Here is an 18,945-nt window from a genome sequence, read left to right as displayed (position 1 = left end):
GAGAGATCTAACGGTTTTGTTCACGTAGCGAACATGGTTTTCAACCACAATCGGTCACGGATCAGTGACCGATTGTGGAGGAAATTTATGCTGAAAAATTTGCCTTAAAGACCAAGGAAATTTTCTCAGCTTGGTGGAAATCCAAATAGACAAAAAATAATTGAAAAACTGATGCGAAGACATCATGCGAGACATCATTTCCGTAGCAGAGAAGAAGAAGAAGATGCAGAGGAAATACGAGGCAGTATATTGCAAACCTTCAAAATGCTGAGTCAAAAGGAGACTGCGGCAAGGAACAAGGTGGTGACGGCGAGACATTTAGCCAGTGAAGCTTCAATACTGAGCATAGCGGCTGCAGATGAAGATAATAAATAATATTAACATGGTCGCAGAGAATATCGATCGACTAGATACGACTGTGGTACAAAACCTATATGACTTTATAGAAAGTCTAGTGAGGGGCTCATCCGATGAAGTAAAAGGCGATCCGGTGGTGCGAGATCGGTGAATGGAGATATAGGAGAAGAAATCCAATATGGCAGGAGGTTTTAGGCCAGCCCAAGAACAAATGGGCAGCCTTCAAAGAGCAGTGGAGGAGATAAGCCGTGACGTGGAGGAGTTACGGGAAAGGAATAAATAGCTAGAAGTCGTGACGTGGAGGAGTTACGGAAAAGGAATAAATAGCTAGAAGTTGCTTTAAAAAGATCGGAAGACGCCAATGGTTGCCTTAAAGAAAGGGCACAGGCAAGTTATAGAGAGGCTAGAGATAGATACATTGAATTGTACTTTCAAGATCTCAAGCTTAAAGGTGAATTGGTTGCGGCTGCGTAGAAAGCCCAGGCAGCAGAAAAATCCTGGGAAGAAGAGAAAAGAAATCTTTTAAAAAAACTGGATCTTTCGGAGAAGAACCGTCGATCAGCAGAGGCAGAACGTGACCATTTGGCCATACGAATGGTTGCCAATGGCAATAAGGAGCGGAAAGTAAGTAATATTCCATTTGCTCAAAGTAATATTATATTTGCGCAGAAATTAGCTCCAGTCGAGTTGGCCATGAAAAAGAACGATGCGGTGGCTGGTGCGGAGAAACCAGTTATGGAACAATGTACAGTTGGGAAGCTGAAGACGGTGAACAAGGAGCAGGTACATAAAGGAATACTTGCTGTGAACTGTGCGTCGCCAGTTGGTACTTGTTTTGCCGGTAGGGTGATGAAGCCGGCGGAAAATGGCGCTGAACCCACAACAAAATGTAATAGTGATGGTAAGCAGAAACCGCTAATTACGGGTGTTCCAGCCAGGAAGATTGTCAATACAAATCGTGGAAACGCGATCGGGAAGTTGGATCCAGCAAACACATTTAGTACGCAGCCAACGTTAGATGGTGCACCACGTAATAAAGATGACGTTCTGCCGAAGAGGAACGAATTTGGTGCCAAGAAAAATGGTGAAGCAGAAGGGGAAGGTTTTCCCACCAAAACGAAGTCTGCGGTCAGAAGCGGGAACAAGCTGAAGAATGAAGCCGCGGCTATTATGAGGTTTACAAATGGCACCTGGAGAATGATGCTGCCGGCCAAATATGCGGACACTTGGAAGCAGTATGATCGAGAAGCTGACGAAAACTATGGCCAATGGTTTTGGCTGGAAGATGAAGCCGGCAGACAAAGGTGGAGGTGCCGATATTAGAAGCTGGTTGGAAAGATGGCGGTGGTATTAGGCGATTACCTAGCTGTTTTTTTATTTTTTATAGTTAAATTTTTGATCTTTTATAATTTTTTTATCTTGGAATAGTTTATATTTTATATTCATTTTCTGGCCCGCAAGATGTTCACGTTGCGAACATGGTTTTCAAATAATAAAGATAGTGAATGTATTGCTGTGGATATCTTGTGTAGAAGAGAGAATATTTAGGTAAAAATTATAACTGATCCCTTGTTTTTCAGGTTTCGAGAAAAGGAAATTTTTCATACCGAGTTCTTATTTTTTACTTACCAAACCCATATTACATCTTCAAAAATAATTAAAATCAATACTACATTTTTATTTTTAAATATTTTTATTTATTTTTGTTTTCTGTCATTTCTCAATGAATTACAATTTATTATAATTTAATTTCATATGCAACTACCACATGTTTTACTATAATTTTGTTTCTGTTTTTATGATTTTTTTGTTATTACGGCCATACATAATATTCTATATTATATTTATATGTATTTTTTATTATTTACTTTTTAATTCTGTATTTTTTTCGGCCATTGATGGTTAGCCACTACAATTTAAACTTAAAAAAAATAAGAATGACTTTTTACAGCTTAATAGCTAAAATGCAATTTTTTGCAATGTTCCAAAGAAAAATGCCAATAATTTTACCATACTGCTGCTCGTATCGCTTTGTAATAATATACTTATTTATGTGTATGTATAAGTTATATTTATGTATATGCTAAAATAACTAAAACTATATTTCGGGGTGAGGGTGTTTCTTTTGCTTGTTCTTCTCTAGTACTAAGTGTTTCTAAGCCTAGAAAAAAAATGTATCACTCCATTAATGGAGAGATAAAAAGACTGTTAGCTTTAAGATATGTACTCCTTAAAAACCATGATTTTCAATCATTTCTTTTTCTCAAATATTATTTATATATACGTGTGTGTGTATAGATAGATTTTCCGTAAGATATCTAATAGATATTTTAACCCATTATATATTATACCATGTGAATTATTTTCATTTTAAAATTCATGGGACCATTTCATGAAACTAATCCTGATTAGATGACTCACTATTATGATCCTGCAGATGATTAATATCATTTTGATTGTTTTCAGTTTTAATTTTTATCAACGGATTCCATAGGGTATTTGCGGATGATGTCATCATTGTATCCTCTTTTTCCAGTGGTGAAGATCTCTGTGAATGGTGTTGTTGATGATGATGTTGGGGCAACAGCTGTTGTGGAGATGTTGCCCGACTACTACTACTGCTGCTGTTATGTTGATGTAAATTCTTTGGTTCCATTGAGGTCACATCCTCATCTTGATTTTGCGGGGTTTTTGCATTGCTTTGACGTTCCAAATGGGCCTGATTTAGCATTGGATTGAAGCCGTATGGAGGTTGTAGAAATGGTGGAAATCCAAGCGGTAAACCAGGAGGTGGCGGAGGTGGATATTTAGGGGGTCCAGTACTTGTGCCATTCGACAAATGGGGAGGATTGATATGGGGCGGAAATGGTGGTGTTGAGTTCATTTCACCGGGCTATAGGGAAGGTGCAAGAATTCGAAGGAAGAGAAATGCGAAAAAATCAATTAGAAATGAGAAGGGCATTTTGATAAATAGAAGAAGAGGCCTCCTTAGGGGTCATCTGTATACAAAAGACTTATTAAAGTTTATCTTTTTCCCATAGGTCTCTTAGATGTTTTAAAAAATACAGAAAGTCCTCTTGTTGTCTTTCTTTTACAGAAAGTCTCTAAGAGGAATTTCATAGACTGAAGGTCATTTGAAAGTCTTCTATATATAGAAGTCCACTTGGAGACATCTTGAAGATATTTTTTAAAAAGGACATCTTGCTCTAAGGTCCTCTTGGACCTCTTGCAGGACCTCTATTCATAGAATACCTATTCAAGGACTTCTATACATAGAAGACCTCTTAAGGTACTTATACACATAAAAAGTATCTTAAAGAACTTCTGAAAATAGAAGTTGCCTTAGAAGAACTCTCTACATTCAAGTGCACATGAAGGTTTTCCCTACACTGAACGGTTCTCGGAGATATTCACAACTTGGAAGGGCACTAAATGAAAGGGCTCATGGAGCTCTCCCATATATTGAAGGGCTATTTATGATCATCTTTATACAGAATACTTTTTGAAGGTTTGCTGTGGGCTTTTACACATAGAATGGGTCTTGGAGGACTTCTACACAAAATCTTCCTCCAACACCTCTGGATGGTCATCTATATAAAAGAGACTTCTCGTATATATATTGATGGTCTTGTATCGGTTTTCATATAAATTGACGACTTCTTAGGTCTCATAAATATTTTATAACCTCTTAAAGATCCTGCATATATAGGAGATCTTTTATCGACATATGACCTCTAGAAATACAACTTTCATTGTAAAGTGTCATATAAAAAGTATACAGCAGTATGTATCTGGAAGGCATTATGTAGATAAAAATCATTTTTTGGTTTCTTCAAGTTCTGCTGTGGGTCTTCCATGGTCAAACTATATATAAGAACACTTCTAATGAAGTAAATAAAATATCTTCAAGACCTGTGTACACCCCATATATAGCTATACTATAAAAATGTTCACCCAAACCTCTTTCTATATAACATTCCACCGATATTTACTTACCTTTGGTGGTAGACCATTAAAAAACGGTGGCAAATATGGGAAAAATATATCCGGTCTCCTTGGTAAAAATTCCGATTCCGGTGGCATGCTACCACCACCCGGTCGATGCATGGGTAATTCCAAAGACATACGTCTTCCTCTACGTGATGTTGGATTTGTCCACATGTGAGTACCCATATGAACCTAAATCGCAAGAAATTAAAACAACAACAACAAATAACAAACCACATTTCCATTTCAATCCATCGTTAACCTCAAATGCATACCTTTAAATTGCCTTTCGTTGTAAAGGCCTTCTGACAGACATTACACTGAAATGGTTTATCACCCGTATGGGTACGCATATGAATTTGTAATGCCGAACTTGAACTGAAATTCCTTCGACAAATATGACAAAAATGTTTATTATTCACCGGTGGATCTAGACTTGAGGTTGGTGGCCCCACCGACATTAGGGCCTGTTGAAAATCCAATGGTGTTGCGGGAAAACGATGAGCTTCTAAGTGATGATGATGATGATGGTGGGGATGTTGCAACATCGATGTCGAATGGGAGTTCGAAAATTGATGAGGAATTGTGGTTACTATAAAGTTTTTAAACATTTTTGTGGTATGGTTGAATGGCTAAGGATAACTTACACGCTAATTGATAACTTACGCATTTGCATTTTCATCAGTGAATGTTCCGAGGCATCGGCCGATGCCGATGATGATGATGCAGGTGGAGGTGGCAATAAGCCAGCCATAGGCGATATTGCACCAGCCGAATGTAATGGATAATGAGTTGTAGGAGGTGATGATACTGCGTCTCGATAACCATCATCTTCATCTCCATCATCTAGATCTGTTCGGGTTTTTAACACATCTTCCGATTCTTCACCTAGCGGTTCGGTTTTGATATGATGTCCCATTTCATCGGAATCAGTGGCTTTATCGGGTGATTGCCTTCTATTATCGTCATCCTCATAATCATTGTTACCTCTATTCTTGTGATCAAAAGGAGATTTTTGGCATTCTCTTTGTGGCTCAGATGTTTGTTGTTGATATTTTTGAAACAGAATTTGACTCATTGTAGTCTGAAAGAAATAAGGATTTGTAGAAAAATAAATAAATTTAATTTTATATGGAAGTGTTCACGGATATTGGATATAGATATTCTAAACACAGAGTGCCATAAAAATCAACTAGGCAATTGGAGTTAGAATACATAGGAAGGGACTTTGATAAATGCAGAAGGACTCTTGAATATATTTATACACAGAGATGATACACAGAAAGTCACAGAATGAGCCCTCTAGGAGGTCTTCGATAGATAGAAGGCCTCTTAGAGGACTTCTAAAAAATTCTTGATTGATTTATACTGAAATCCTTTAAGGTCCTTTAATTAGACCTTAAAGGTCTTCTGGATGTTAAACACCAGTGAGACAGTGCAAATGGGATATTTCTATCCATGTTATATTCATATGACTCCATTTCGGGATTTTGAATATGTTCGCTGGGACTATAATTTGACTTTGAAGGCTGGCATGCATCAATGCAGAAAATTATCTGCGTAGATCCATATTTGACCTGTTATAGTAGCGTATACGTAACATTCGACCACACCCAATGTCATTGGATTTTATTCTAATATATTGTAAATGCATTTTGCATTTCACACATATTTATATTTTAATTTAAAACACACACACGGAGGCCAACTCATTATTGTTCAAAATGCAAAAATGAAAACAAACAGAAAACCTAAAACAACAACAACAAAAATCTGCAATAAAGCCATAACATAATTTATTTGTGTTCATATGCGGACCATGAATAGACAAAAATCCGAATATAAACACAATTTTTAATAATGCGATATGCTAAATTTTGTGTAAATTTACAGCCAACATAATTCCAATTTAATGACCAGTAACTAGTGAATGCCAAAACGGCACTCCATTGTGTCTGCATTGGCTAGAAGCATTTGCTGTGGATATTTGATTCCAATTCCCCCCTTCTAATTGAATATACACGTACATATGTTTGTGTGTATGAATATTTGTCTTTCAGCGAAAACTATTTCACCAAACGAAAATACAATCATCTTAATAAGTGCCCATGCATCGTTCAAAAATATTTACTTAGTATGAATATGAAGTAGATAGAGATAATACAGATAGATTATTAACAGGTCTCCTTGGTTGTGCTGCCGCTGTTGTCGGTCTGTCTCCTTGCTGTCATAGACCGAAAATGAGATGATGTTGTTGTCGTCGTCGCTGACTTCATCAACATCATCATCATCGCCGAAAAAGGCAATGCTACTGAACTCAGTGACATAGTTGGATTGCAGACGCAAATCTTTGGAATAACTCCAACTATTAGTGGTGCTGGTGGTGTGCACAAGAAATCATCATAATACGAAACATGGTCATTAGTCAAAGATGACAATGTATGTAGACATAATGGGATATAATGGGTGCAGACACAAATAATCGGAACAATTATTGTGTAGACTTCGAGTTTAGATTGAAAAGCAGAAACAGTTAGTAAAGATGATATTAATATCTGATCTGTAGGACAAATACTTCAGATAACTGTTTTTACACAAATGGCTCTCCGTTAGAAGGAAGGACCAGACTAGAACCGGAGACTGAATTATCGCTTCGTCTGTAAGATCATAGTAAGAGATTTCAGTCAAAAGTACAAGCTATATATAAAAACAAAATGAATATTTATGAATAAAAAATTTTCTGCCGGTCAAGTTCGGATTGTGCACCAATTATCCACAGTAAAACAACTTTTTCGGGGTGTCTCCATATAAAAGTTCCACAAACTGTCGGCATTTTCGGGAGTTTTCCAACCCAAAAAGTTGTATTTTGGTGTTCCTCATTTGGTATGAAATTACTCTACTAAAAATGAATCAACTTTTTGAGGGAAGCCCCCATATAACTGTACGCCCAAAACATGGTGATTTTGGCCAAGGTTTTTAGTACAATTGCCTGTAATTTGGTATGCTGGGTTCTAATTGGTTACCAATATGTCGGTATTTGGAGTTTTCTGCTCAGTTTGCTACCAAAATCTAAAAAATCTTTATACTAAAATTTATTTATATTCGCCCCCTATATTTGAGATAGACCCATAGTTCATTTTGAGAATATACGTAAAATCACTTTCTCAGTCGATTTATGTTCGTCCGTCCATCTGTTTGTCCATTTTAAATTGTAAGCAAACTACAGGTCGCATTTATGATCCGAATAAGGTGAATTTTGGCACAGGTCATGAATTAGGGCCAAGGACGAACCCTATTGAAATAGAAGAAAATCGATTCAAATTTAGATATATATAGATTCGTCCGATTTTACGTAAATGATGCGCCGAACTGCAATGGATAGTCCGATTGATGTATGCGAAGTTTGGTTGGAATCTGTTCAGATTCATATATAGCTCCAATATACAGTTTCATCCGATTTTATGTAAATGTTGCACCGAGGAGCTATGTTTGTTCTATATTCACGAAATTTAACAGCGAAAATTTTCACGAAATTTAATCCTTTTGAAATTGGAGAAAATCGGTTCAGATTTAGGTATAGCTCTAATATACAGATTCGTCCAATTTTATGTAAATGGTGCATCAAACTTCCAGTGGTGATACGATTGAGACAAAATATTGCACAGAGTACTGAATTTGGTCCTGATCGGAACTTTTCTTGGAATCAGTTCAGATTTAGATATAGCTCCCATATATAGTTTTGTCCGATTTTGTGTAAATGATGCACCAAACTCCCAATATTGGTCCGATTGAGACAAAAAATTGCATAGAGTACTAAATTATGTCCAGACTGATGTCTGCGAAGTTTTGTTAAAATCAGTTCAGATTTAGATATAGCTCCCATATATAGTATCGTCCGATTTTATGTGAACGATGCACCAAACTCCCAATATTTGTCCGATTGGGAAAACAATTTCATAGCGAATGCAATTGAAGCAAAAATGATATGTGATAAGTGTTTTTGAAATCGCTTCAGATTTAGATATAGGTCTTATATGTATTTTCGTCGGATTTTATGTTAATTGTGCACCGAAAAACCTATGTTTGTTAAATTTACACGAAATTCGGTAGAGGGTACTAAATTGAGTTTAGAGTGATAACAAAACACACATGGTGTATACAACGGTTGCTCAATTAGATCCATGTGTTTATATATAGCTCCCATACATAATTTTACTCGATAGTACACCAAAGAATCCAATTCCGACATGCAATTTTTCATTGATTTCGGAATATCAAATATCTATGTAGATAGCACATTTTATTTCGCCCGATTCCATCTCAATGGTTATCCACAGGATATTATAGATATTAATATCTCCTGTATATACCCAAAGTAGTGAAGGGTATCATATAGTCGCCCCCGTCCGATTTTTGAACTTTCCTTACTGTTTTTTTTTTTCGCTTTACACCTCCAACTAGTCCACTTTCTATTTAGTATAGAAGGTATACGACCATAGTATATCATGCGCATACAAAGTCTTAAAAACCTTTAAAAAACGTGTTCAGCTTCCATAACTTGACATTTTGTGTAGACCCGCTAAGACTTGATAGGTTATTCGTTTGATAATTAAAAAACGTGTTAGTTAAGCCTTAGCAAATCGCCATTTTGGAAAATTTTATTTTAAGCCAGTGGGCGTATTATATTCTTACATTGTGTCCCTCTTGTGAGCCGACCGAAGACGAACTGTTTTGTTAAGTTTAAAATCGGTTCAGATTTAAATATAGCACCCACGTATATATTTGTCCGATTTTATGCAAATGGAGGAGCCTTTGTCTGTTTGCATGAAATTGGATTGAAGTCGTTTCAGGTTTATAGGTTCCATATATATTTTCATCCGACTTTTGATCCTAATTTTTAGGCACGTGGGGAACTGTCATGTTAAGTAGCTGACCCGGCCAAACTTAAGGCTTGTTCTTTAAAACAGTCATGCCAAAAACTTCAACTTCTGTGAAAAGAAGTGGAAAAATGCGAATACGACAAATTCCATTTCTGTCCAAAGTGTTCGTAATTCGCTCTTGTAACCACTGCTGAATATTTCTCCATATCCTTTGAGTTGCTGCCGCAAACCTCAAATAACCTGCATAATGACAACTAATGACTAAACTTTAAAATAGACAAATAGCATAATTCAAATTTGCCAAAATCAATTGATTTCCCAGGTAACGCAGGCAGGTAAGCATCGTTTTATATGCAACGCCAATCATTTAGTGAACTATAAAAAACATTCAATATCAACACCAAACACTTTTAAACGTTTAAATAATTATTGCAATTTAATTGTCATTTTAATGGCAATGTAATGTCTTGTGACATGAATAAACAACAGCAACAACAATGTTTTCAACATAAATAAATAAATGAAAAAAATCACAATCCAGACGCCACATCTCTTACAAACGGCACTTCTCATCGGCAGAATCATATGCAGCATGCCGCCGTGACGACATGGATGTAAGAAGAACGTCATACATTAAAGAGTTGAAATCGAGCATTACGTTTGGTGTGTGGGGAGGAGGATGATGGGCGACAATCACGATGAAATATATATGTAAGCATACGACTTAGGACATTGTATGTATATGCGTATTGTGGTTTTCTTTTATTTTTCTTATGAAATTCACACTGTGAAAGTGATTTATAGTTTTGCGGTCATAAATTCTGAATATGTAAAATGTCAAATTATTTTCAATAAAATGTATTAAATAAAATGCAAATAGAAACGTTTTCAAATAAAGGCAAATCATTAGTGTGCGTTAGATGAACAATATAGGAGGAATAAAGAAATAATGTTATACGATTTAAATTTATAAATAACAATTCTATAAGCAATACTTTTCTCAGCATAGAGCTTTTTTAGCACTTATGACCAATAAGGAAACCCTTATGACCTTCACCACTTTGGGTATATTCTGCATATGTATCCTAACAGACGTCCCGTTTTTGTTATATATCTGTATCTGAACCGATTTCAGGGAAACTTGAAATCCGTGCAAATCGAAAGATATATAGGGACTTTTGTCCACCAATAAAATAAAGTCGGACGAAAATATACATGGGAGCTATATCTAAATCTAAACCGCTTTTCAAGAGTCTTTGCACACATCATTCTAGACTTAATTCAGTACGCTATGCCAAATTTCGTGCAAATCGAAAGATTTATAGGGACTTTGATACACCATTTTCATTAAATCGGACGAAGATATATATAGGAGCTATATCTAAATCTGAACCGATTTCACGAAACTTTGCACACATCATTCTAGACTTAATTCAGTATGATATGCCAAATTTCGTGCAAATCGAAAGATATATAGGGACTTTGGTCCACCAAAATCGGACGAAAATGTATATGGAAACTGGATCTAAATCTGAACCGATTTTTGCCCAATTTAAATAGGGTTAAATAGGGTCCTTGGGCCAAACAAATGAGCTGTGCCAAATTTCATCCAATTCGGATCATAAATGCGACCTGTACTTTGTTTACAATTTGATATGGACAGACGGACGGACGGACATGCATAAATCGACTCAGAAAGTGATTCTATGCATATTCTCAAAAGGAACCATGGGTCTATCTCGATTATTTTTGCCTGTTAGAAACATATGCACAAAGACATAATACCCTGTACCACACTGTGGTGAAGGGTATAAAAATGAGAACTTCCAACATTTTGTGACGAAATTTAACAAGTGAAAAAGGCGTTAATTCGGGCTAAACTTTGCCCACCACACATAGGTATACTGATAGTTCCATGAAATGTATATCCTTACTGGTTTATAAATAAAATTGTTAACTGATATGTTCGCTAATTTCTACACTATGTAATCAATATTGGTTCCTCTTTAGGTATAGCCTCAGATAAGTTTGCACTCTAAAATGCAGTAGTTTGAGGATTTTATCCACTCTACCTTGCGCTATCAATATAAGTTCACGTTTTTGGGTTTTCTAAGATATCGGTCCACGTTTAGGCATACCTCCAATTTCCGGCATTTTGGGGTTCTTGAGCGCCTTTTTCAACCGAATACAGTGAAATTTGGTACATTGGGTTCTTAACAGGTACCAAATCTCTCCACAAAAAATTTATAAATATAGGTCAATTTTTTCAGATATCCCCCATATAAGGGTACCCCCCCAATTTTCGGTATTTTGGGTTCTTGAGCACGTTTTTCAACCGAATACGCCGAAATTTGGTACATTGGGTTCCTAATACGTTCCAAATCTCTCCACAAAAAATTATGAATATAGGTCCATTTTTTCGGATAGCCCCCATATAAGAGTACCCCCAATTTTCGGTATTTTGGGGTTCTTGAGCGCGTTTCTCAACCGAATTTGCTGCAATTTGGTATTTTGTAGTCGTAGATGGTAACAAATCTCCCTACCAAAAATTATTAATATTCGCCCCCTTTTTGGAGTAGTCCCCATATAACACCCTTTTTTTATATTAAAATAGTTATCTGATTTATTACGCGTTTTGGGTTTGGTTCTAAGACCCTTTTGTAATCATTTCAACTGCGGAGGATAGAGAGATAAAAAATTAGAACGTAAGGTTCGGTAGTGAACTATAGCCGCATTTAGACCTAGACCCTGATTGGATGTTCCAGAAGGAGTGGACCGATATTCCCCATCTTCGAATTTGAACTAAGCTTGGAAGAAATAATAAGATGGGCAAAGTTCGGATGAAATCTAAATTTTCTGAAACGGATTTGGTCCAAAGAAACATGGGGTCTAGAACCAATATTTCGATGAGGCATATTTTCACCGTATTAAAGTGTATACACCCTCATTAGCCATAAGGCTTTTCATTTCTAGTACCTGTCAATATATCTATGGTGGAGGGTATCCAAAGTTCGGCCCGGCCGAACTTACCGCTTTTTCACTTGTTCTAACTAAATTTAAGAAGTGAAAAAGGCGTTAAGTTCGGGCTATACTTTGCCATAGGTATACTGATAGTTACATGAAATGATAATATAGGGAACATACCAATAAGTATACCTATACCAACAATTGTACCAAGCGAATATTAATACTTTTTGGGAGGGGCGAACATTTAAACTTTTTTGAGGGAGATTTGTTACCAAATACGACGACATTTCAGAGAATTCGGCTGAAAACCACGATCAAGAACCACAAAATACCAAAAATTTGGGGGTACCCTTATAGGGGAGCTTTTTTGTCTGCAGGCAGATCAAGTTCGAAGGCCCACATTTATACAAAGCTTCCATATACATTTTCATCCGATTTCATATAAATGGTGTACCAAAAAACTTAATTTTCTACGATTGGGACGAATGTGTGTACAACGTACCAAATTGGAACAAGAATATGCACCAAATAATAACCGATTTCTCCCATCGAGATAAAATTTTGGACAGGGCACTGTGCTGCAGTGTACCAAATGGTATATCCTTACTGCTTTAAAATAAAATAGTTAATTGACTTGTTCGTTAATTCCTACACTATGTAATCAATATTGGTTACTCTTTAGGTATAGCCTCTGATAAGTTTACACTCTAAAATGCAGTAGTTTGAGGATTTTATATACATGATCCACTCTACCATGCGCTATCAATATAATTTCACTTTTTAGGGTTTTCTGATTTTAAGAAAGATCCCAATTAAAAATTTCTGAAATTTCTATCACTTTAGTCTTTGCTGCATAAAATTCAAGGTAGTTCAAAATATATATACACTGACGTATCTATTTCACGTATCAATTACGGGAATCTGAATGAAAATAAGTTCAAGAATTCATCTATTTATTACGCTTAATTCATGTACTTAATTCATTACGCTGTGCAAAATCGGTCAAACATTGCGAGTTAAATCTTTGTGGAAACGGATAAACATATTTATGGGAGATATATCTCAATACGTGGCCCATAAGATCGGACGAAAATATGTATCGGACCTACATAAATGTTGGGGTTCATAAGCTTCCAAATTTTGGGGCCCCAGTCGGTTCAAGATTTTAGTCCTGCACAGTCTTATTAAATCGGCCCACACTCAAGGTAAACTTTGTCGGAGCATTTCGTAATTTTCTATACAAAACAGTTTGTTTTTAATGTCGTCACCATGGATGCAAACGGTCATAACTACACTTTTACTAATTTTACACGAGAAGCAAAAACGTTATAATTGGATTGAGTCTAGAATGATTCGTGCTAAGTTTCGTGAAAATCGGTTCAGACTTCGAAAATCGGTTCAGACTAAAGAAATAAAATATTTCTCCGATATCGATAGAACTTTGTACAAGGTATTATTGAGTTTCTTTTATACCCTTCACCACACTGTGCTACAGGGTATTATGTCTTTGTGCATATGTTTGTAACAGGCAAAAGGAAACGAGATAGACACATGGTTCCTTTTGAGAATATGCATAGAATCACTTTTTAAGTCGATTTATGCATGTCCGTCCGTCTGTCTGCTTGTCCATGTTAAATTGTAAGTTCGCATTTATAATCGCAATTGGATGAAATTTGGCACAGGTCACTTATTTGGCCCAAGGGCGAACCTTATTTAGATATAGCTCCCATATATATTTTAATCCTATTTAATGTGAATGGTGCACCAAAGTCCCTTCATATCTTTCGGTTGGCACGAAATGTGGCACAGCGTAATGAATTAGGTCTAGGATGAGGTGTGTTAAGTTTCCTGAAAATCGGTTCAGATTTAGATAGAGCTCCCATATATATTTTCGTCCGGCCGAAAATACATATTGGAGCAATATCTAAATCTGAGCCGATTTTCGGGAAACTTAACACACATCATTCTATACCTAATTCATTATGCTGTGCCAAATCTAGTGCAAATCGAGAGATATATGGGGACTTTGTTGCACCATTTACATTAAATAGGATTAAAATATATATGGGAGCTATAATTTCGTATATATATTCGTATTAATTTCTCACAGAAAACGAAATAATTGTCCCGTTAATTGTTTCAGCAAAAATGATGCGAATAATAACTAATAGCTTACGACATTATGATGGTCTCCTACCATTTATAGGCAAAGAACAGCAAAACACAAGTAAAAACGAAAATAAATAAGAAATGATGTTAAACACAAGCCAAAGAAAATAACAAACATAGTCTAACGCAGCTGATGATGAAGAAGACGAAGATGTAACCACAAAATATGCCGTTCACTCTGCCGACGCATTTATGGCAACAAATATGGTTCGGTTGGTTGTTAGAGTAACAAATTATGATGAGATTATTAATTACACATGACCACAAATGGTGGGGATATGCCAAATTTGGTGGGATTACATGTGGTGAGGAATAGCAAAAAAAAAGGAGAAGAAGAAGAAAACATCATTAGAGTGGTAATGGCAGATGATAGATAATATGTTACTAGTGGCTATATTACTTCCCCGTAACCGGAAGAATGTGTGTTTGTGGGACGAATGCCATGAATATGGTATTGTATGAAGATATTCAACGAAAGGAATTTAAATGTGTGTAAACAAGAGGAATTCGGTTGCTGTAAATAACTACGATTAAGATTTAATAGGGAAACGAAGAGAATTTTATTATGAAAATATTCAGTAGAGATTTATTGTGGTTGCTGTGCCATAGTGTAGGTTATTTTGATATATAATGCAGAATATGAGAATTCACGAATAACCCCAATAAAAAACTCATCAAAATTTTTCCATAGAGCAGCACCTCCATTAGTTCATATTTTGAAGCTTTTAGTCACATTTTTCAATAGAATTGTTTCTATTTGGATATGTGGGGTTTTCTTTGAGCACAAAATCTCCTTATCAAAAATGATCAATATTGGGTCATGATACGGGGTAGCACCATATGTCGGTACGCCTAATATTCGGTGTTTGGACACGGTTTTTAACCTAATCAGCTGTAATTGGATATGATGATATTCCCAATCATCAGAGCGAAACATTGGCTGAGGTTGGTTTTAATCGATAGTTATATTTTAGGATTTTACAAACATAATCTTTGGAGCATATATTTTGTAGCGAAGGGCATTTATAATCCGTGCCGTTCGACTTTGAGCTTTTCCTTATTGTTGTCGTCTGTTATATTCGAAAATCTGATCAAAAGTACATTTCAAACCAGTAAGGAAAGTAGTAAAGTCGGACTGGGCCGACTATATGATACCCTTCACGACTTGGGGTATGTTGCACATATGTATCCTTACAATTGCATGTCAATGTTCCATCGAAGGAACATATTCATGTTCTTCTGCAACCTATGATACATTTAATTTCATTCGGGCATATTTAGAGTCGACTTCGTACAATGGGACAAATTTGTGGACACCGATTTATAGCAAAAATTATACACGCTATTCGGTACGCCGCACTGTTAAATAATAATTTCGGGCAAATCGAAATATATATGGGGACTTTGGTACCTTAAATCTGACGAAAATATATATGGGAGCTATATCTAAATCTGAACCGATTTTCACGAAATTTACAACACATCGTTCTAGACATAATTCAGTACGTTATGCCAAATTTCGTGAAAATCGATGGATATACAGGGACTTTGGTACACTATTTACCTAAAATCGGACGAATATATATATGGGAGTTATATCGAAATCTGAACCGATTTTCACGAAACATAGCACACATCATTCTGGACCTAATTCAGTACCCTATGCCAAATTTCGTGCAAATCGAGATATATATAGGGACTATAGTGCACCATTTACATAAAATCGGACAAAACTGTATATGGGAGCTATATCTAAATCTGAACCGATTTTCAGGAAACTTAGCACACATCATTCTGGACCAAATTCAGTACTCTATGCCAAATTTCGTGCTAATCGAGAAATATATAGGGACTTTGGTGCCTATATCGGACGAATATATATATGGGAGCTATATATAAATCTGAATCGATTTTCACCAATTTCAATAGGGTTCGTCCTTGGACCAAATAAGTGACTTGTGCCAAGTTTCATCCAAATCGGATCATAAATGCGACCTGTACTTTGTTTACAATTTAACATCTACAGACGGACGGACGGACATGCATATTTCGACTCAGAAAGTGTCTATCTCGATTATTTTTGCCTGTTACAAACATATGCACAATGACATAATACCCTGTACCACAGTGTGGTGAAGAGTATAAAAAATTTTCTACTTACTTTGTTGTCATATAAATTCGCTTCCCCGGCTTTAGATGCATCACAGTTATCATCCTTGCTGTTCCTGCTATTGTTGTTGGCGATAATGGCGGTCGCCGCATTAACATTCTTCTCTTCCACAGTAACCGCATGACTACTATTATCGGCAACATTTGATGTTTCGTTATCAATCGATGCAACATTGCAGGCACCGCCTCCACTACCCGAAGAATGTGGTGTACTTCGGTTTGCAGCCTCTTTGGTATGTTCCGTTTGAAAATGTGTTTCCAAAGCCGTTGGATTTGGAAACAATTTAAAGCACAATTGGCAAATATGAGCTTGTGGTGGCAAACCTGTAAGGAAGAAATAATGAAAATAAATATAATATCGTGCAAATCACATTTTGCAAAATTAAACATTAATTTTTGTCAACATCGAATGAACACCGTTTAATTACTAAATGTTCATAACATTGTAACGTGTGTTAATTGGGTATAAATTTTCTTTTGCTAAATGTATGTATCAAAATTGTTTTCTTTCTTTTTTCTGAGCAGATTGACATGAAATCAAGTCACACGCACAAAATGTGAACACCCAACATTGTGTGTATCTCAGTGCGTCAATTTTTTATAGTTCCTCATTGTTTTTGTTAGTTGTTTAATTTTGCTGAACGGCGTTGACATTAAATAAAAATACTGTCATGTTTAAAATTAAAATTTATTTTTATTTAAGTTTTTCTATTCGTTTAGGAGCACAGATAGACTAAAACAGAAAGACTTAATACAAAAATAAAATTTTTGCGAATCATATTGATATTCCATACTGTCAGGGAGTATTAAGGTATTCACAATTATTAAGGTATCCATAAGAAAATATAAATCGGATAGGATCGGAAGCTGTTTCATTAAAATTCGCCCTACCAACTTATTTTCTCAGGTTTAGATGTAGTTCGCATATATATGTTCGTCCAATTTTCTGTAAATGGTACACTAAACTCCCGTAGTTTTTCCGATTCGGGCGAAATTTGAAATTTCGTGCTATATTGAGTGACGTGTGTTGAATTTAGTGAAAATCGGTTCAGATACAGATATAGCTCCCGATTTTCTGTAAATGGAGTCCTAAAGACCAAAAATATGACCGTATATAATATAACGTGTGTCAGGTTTTCGATTCCGATTTCGATAAATCTCCCTTACGTATTTTCGTCCGATTTTAAGTTATTGGTGTACCAACGACCTAAAATATGTCCCATTGGCACCAACTTTTTCCAAAATTACTGATGTTCGTAAAGCCCCACCTGTGGCAAATTTCGTTGAAATCGGTTGAGGTTTAGATACTGCCTCCATGTATATTTTCGCCCAATTTTATGTCAATGGTGTACCAAATATTCATAGTTTGGCCGACTGACACACACTTTAGTACAATGAACTGAAGTTAATAACGCCTAAAGTGTTTCAAGTTTTGTTGCAACCGATTCAGATTTAAATATAGCTCCCATATATATTTACGTGAAATTTTAGGTAAATGGTGCACCAAACTCCTCATATTTACGCGAATTTGTCAAAATACGTTTTTGCAGTTTTTTCTACCTTCAAGATACCCATATCCATGGGCTGGGGCTCATTAGATTCGGCACGTAGAAAACTAAAATCACGCGGGGTCCAACGACATTTGAGTGGACCTTTTCAAATTTAGACTTAAAAAAATAGGTTTTTAATAAAAATTTACGCACTAAATTTTCGTCTATGGAATTCAATTGCTGAGAAGCTATGTTGAGCACATTCATGAGATATACACTAAACGAAGCAAAATCACGAGTTCTACAATCCTATAATCACTTTAGGCCATTATCTGGTTGCACGTCCTTATTATAAGAAAAATTCAAAAAAACACCGAAAATTCGGCTTCAAAATGTCAGCATCCGTTTTGAGTGGATGCAGTGATTATATCGAAAAATCATATATCAAATCATCATATTGTCCATGGGGTATTCTTCAACTTAGTCACTGATAATAAGTGCGAGCGTTGTGTAGCTTATCCACAAATTAGGAATGAGCATAAAAAACTTCTTGGCTTCAACACATTTTCACCCATAATTTTACATTACCACCATCACAGCTTCCAATCAACTTCTTATTTATTAAAAATATTTTCAGATTTTGACAAAAACACTTCATTTCATAGAAATGAATTTGAATTATATGCAATATGTTCATATTTCAAACCTCAGCTTCAAGGGATTTAATTTCCCATATACCTCACATATTTGCAAAGAAATTTCTCACCCTTTAAGAACCTAGAATGTTCAAATACAACTACTTCGATAAAAAAATGCAAATTTTTTGCATATACCTGTATGTGGATTAAAATTTATAATTATACCCTTCACCACACTGTGGTACATGGTATTATGTCTTTGTGCATATGTTTGTAACAGGCAAAAGG

At 35.8% G+C, this 18,945-nt stretch overlaps 1 protein-coding gene across 1 annotated transcript in view; it reads right to left on the bottom strand.

The window, feature by feature from the left end:
* Window positions 1-2,755: 2,755 nt before the first annotated feature.
* Window positions 2,756-18,945, bottom strand: part of LOC133333305 (sal-like protein 1) — a gene marked incomplete at its 5' end in the record, with an annotated part of 31,399 nt that continues 15,209 nt past the window's right edge. Inside the window, 5 exons of the mRNA XM_061541620.1 lie at window positions 2,756-3,250; window positions 4,354-4,536; window positions 4,620-4,852; window positions 5,011-5,428; window positions 16,522-16,853. Of these exons, the coding sequence (XP_061397604.1) occupies window positions 2,756-3,250; window positions 4,354-4,536; window positions 4,620-4,852; window positions 5,011-5,428; window positions 16,522-16,853 (1,661 nt within the window). The remainder of the gene's footprint in view (window positions 3,251-4,353; window positions 4,537-4,619; window positions 4,853-5,010; window positions 5,429-16,521; window positions 16,854-18,945) is intronic.

Source organism: Musca vetustissima, unplaced genomic scaffold, assembly GCF_032173495.1.
Source record: "Musca vetustissima isolate MV318-11 ecotype Yass unplaced genomic scaffold, APGP_CSIRO_Mvet_v1 utg77109, whole genome shotgun sequence".
NCBI classification, from domain to species: domain Eukaryota; kingdom Metazoa; phylum Arthropoda; class Insecta; order Diptera; family Muscidae; genus Musca; species Musca vetustissima.
The sequence above is the reverse complement of the archived record's forward strand: the minus strand, read 5'-3'. Positions and strand labels throughout refer to the sequence as shown.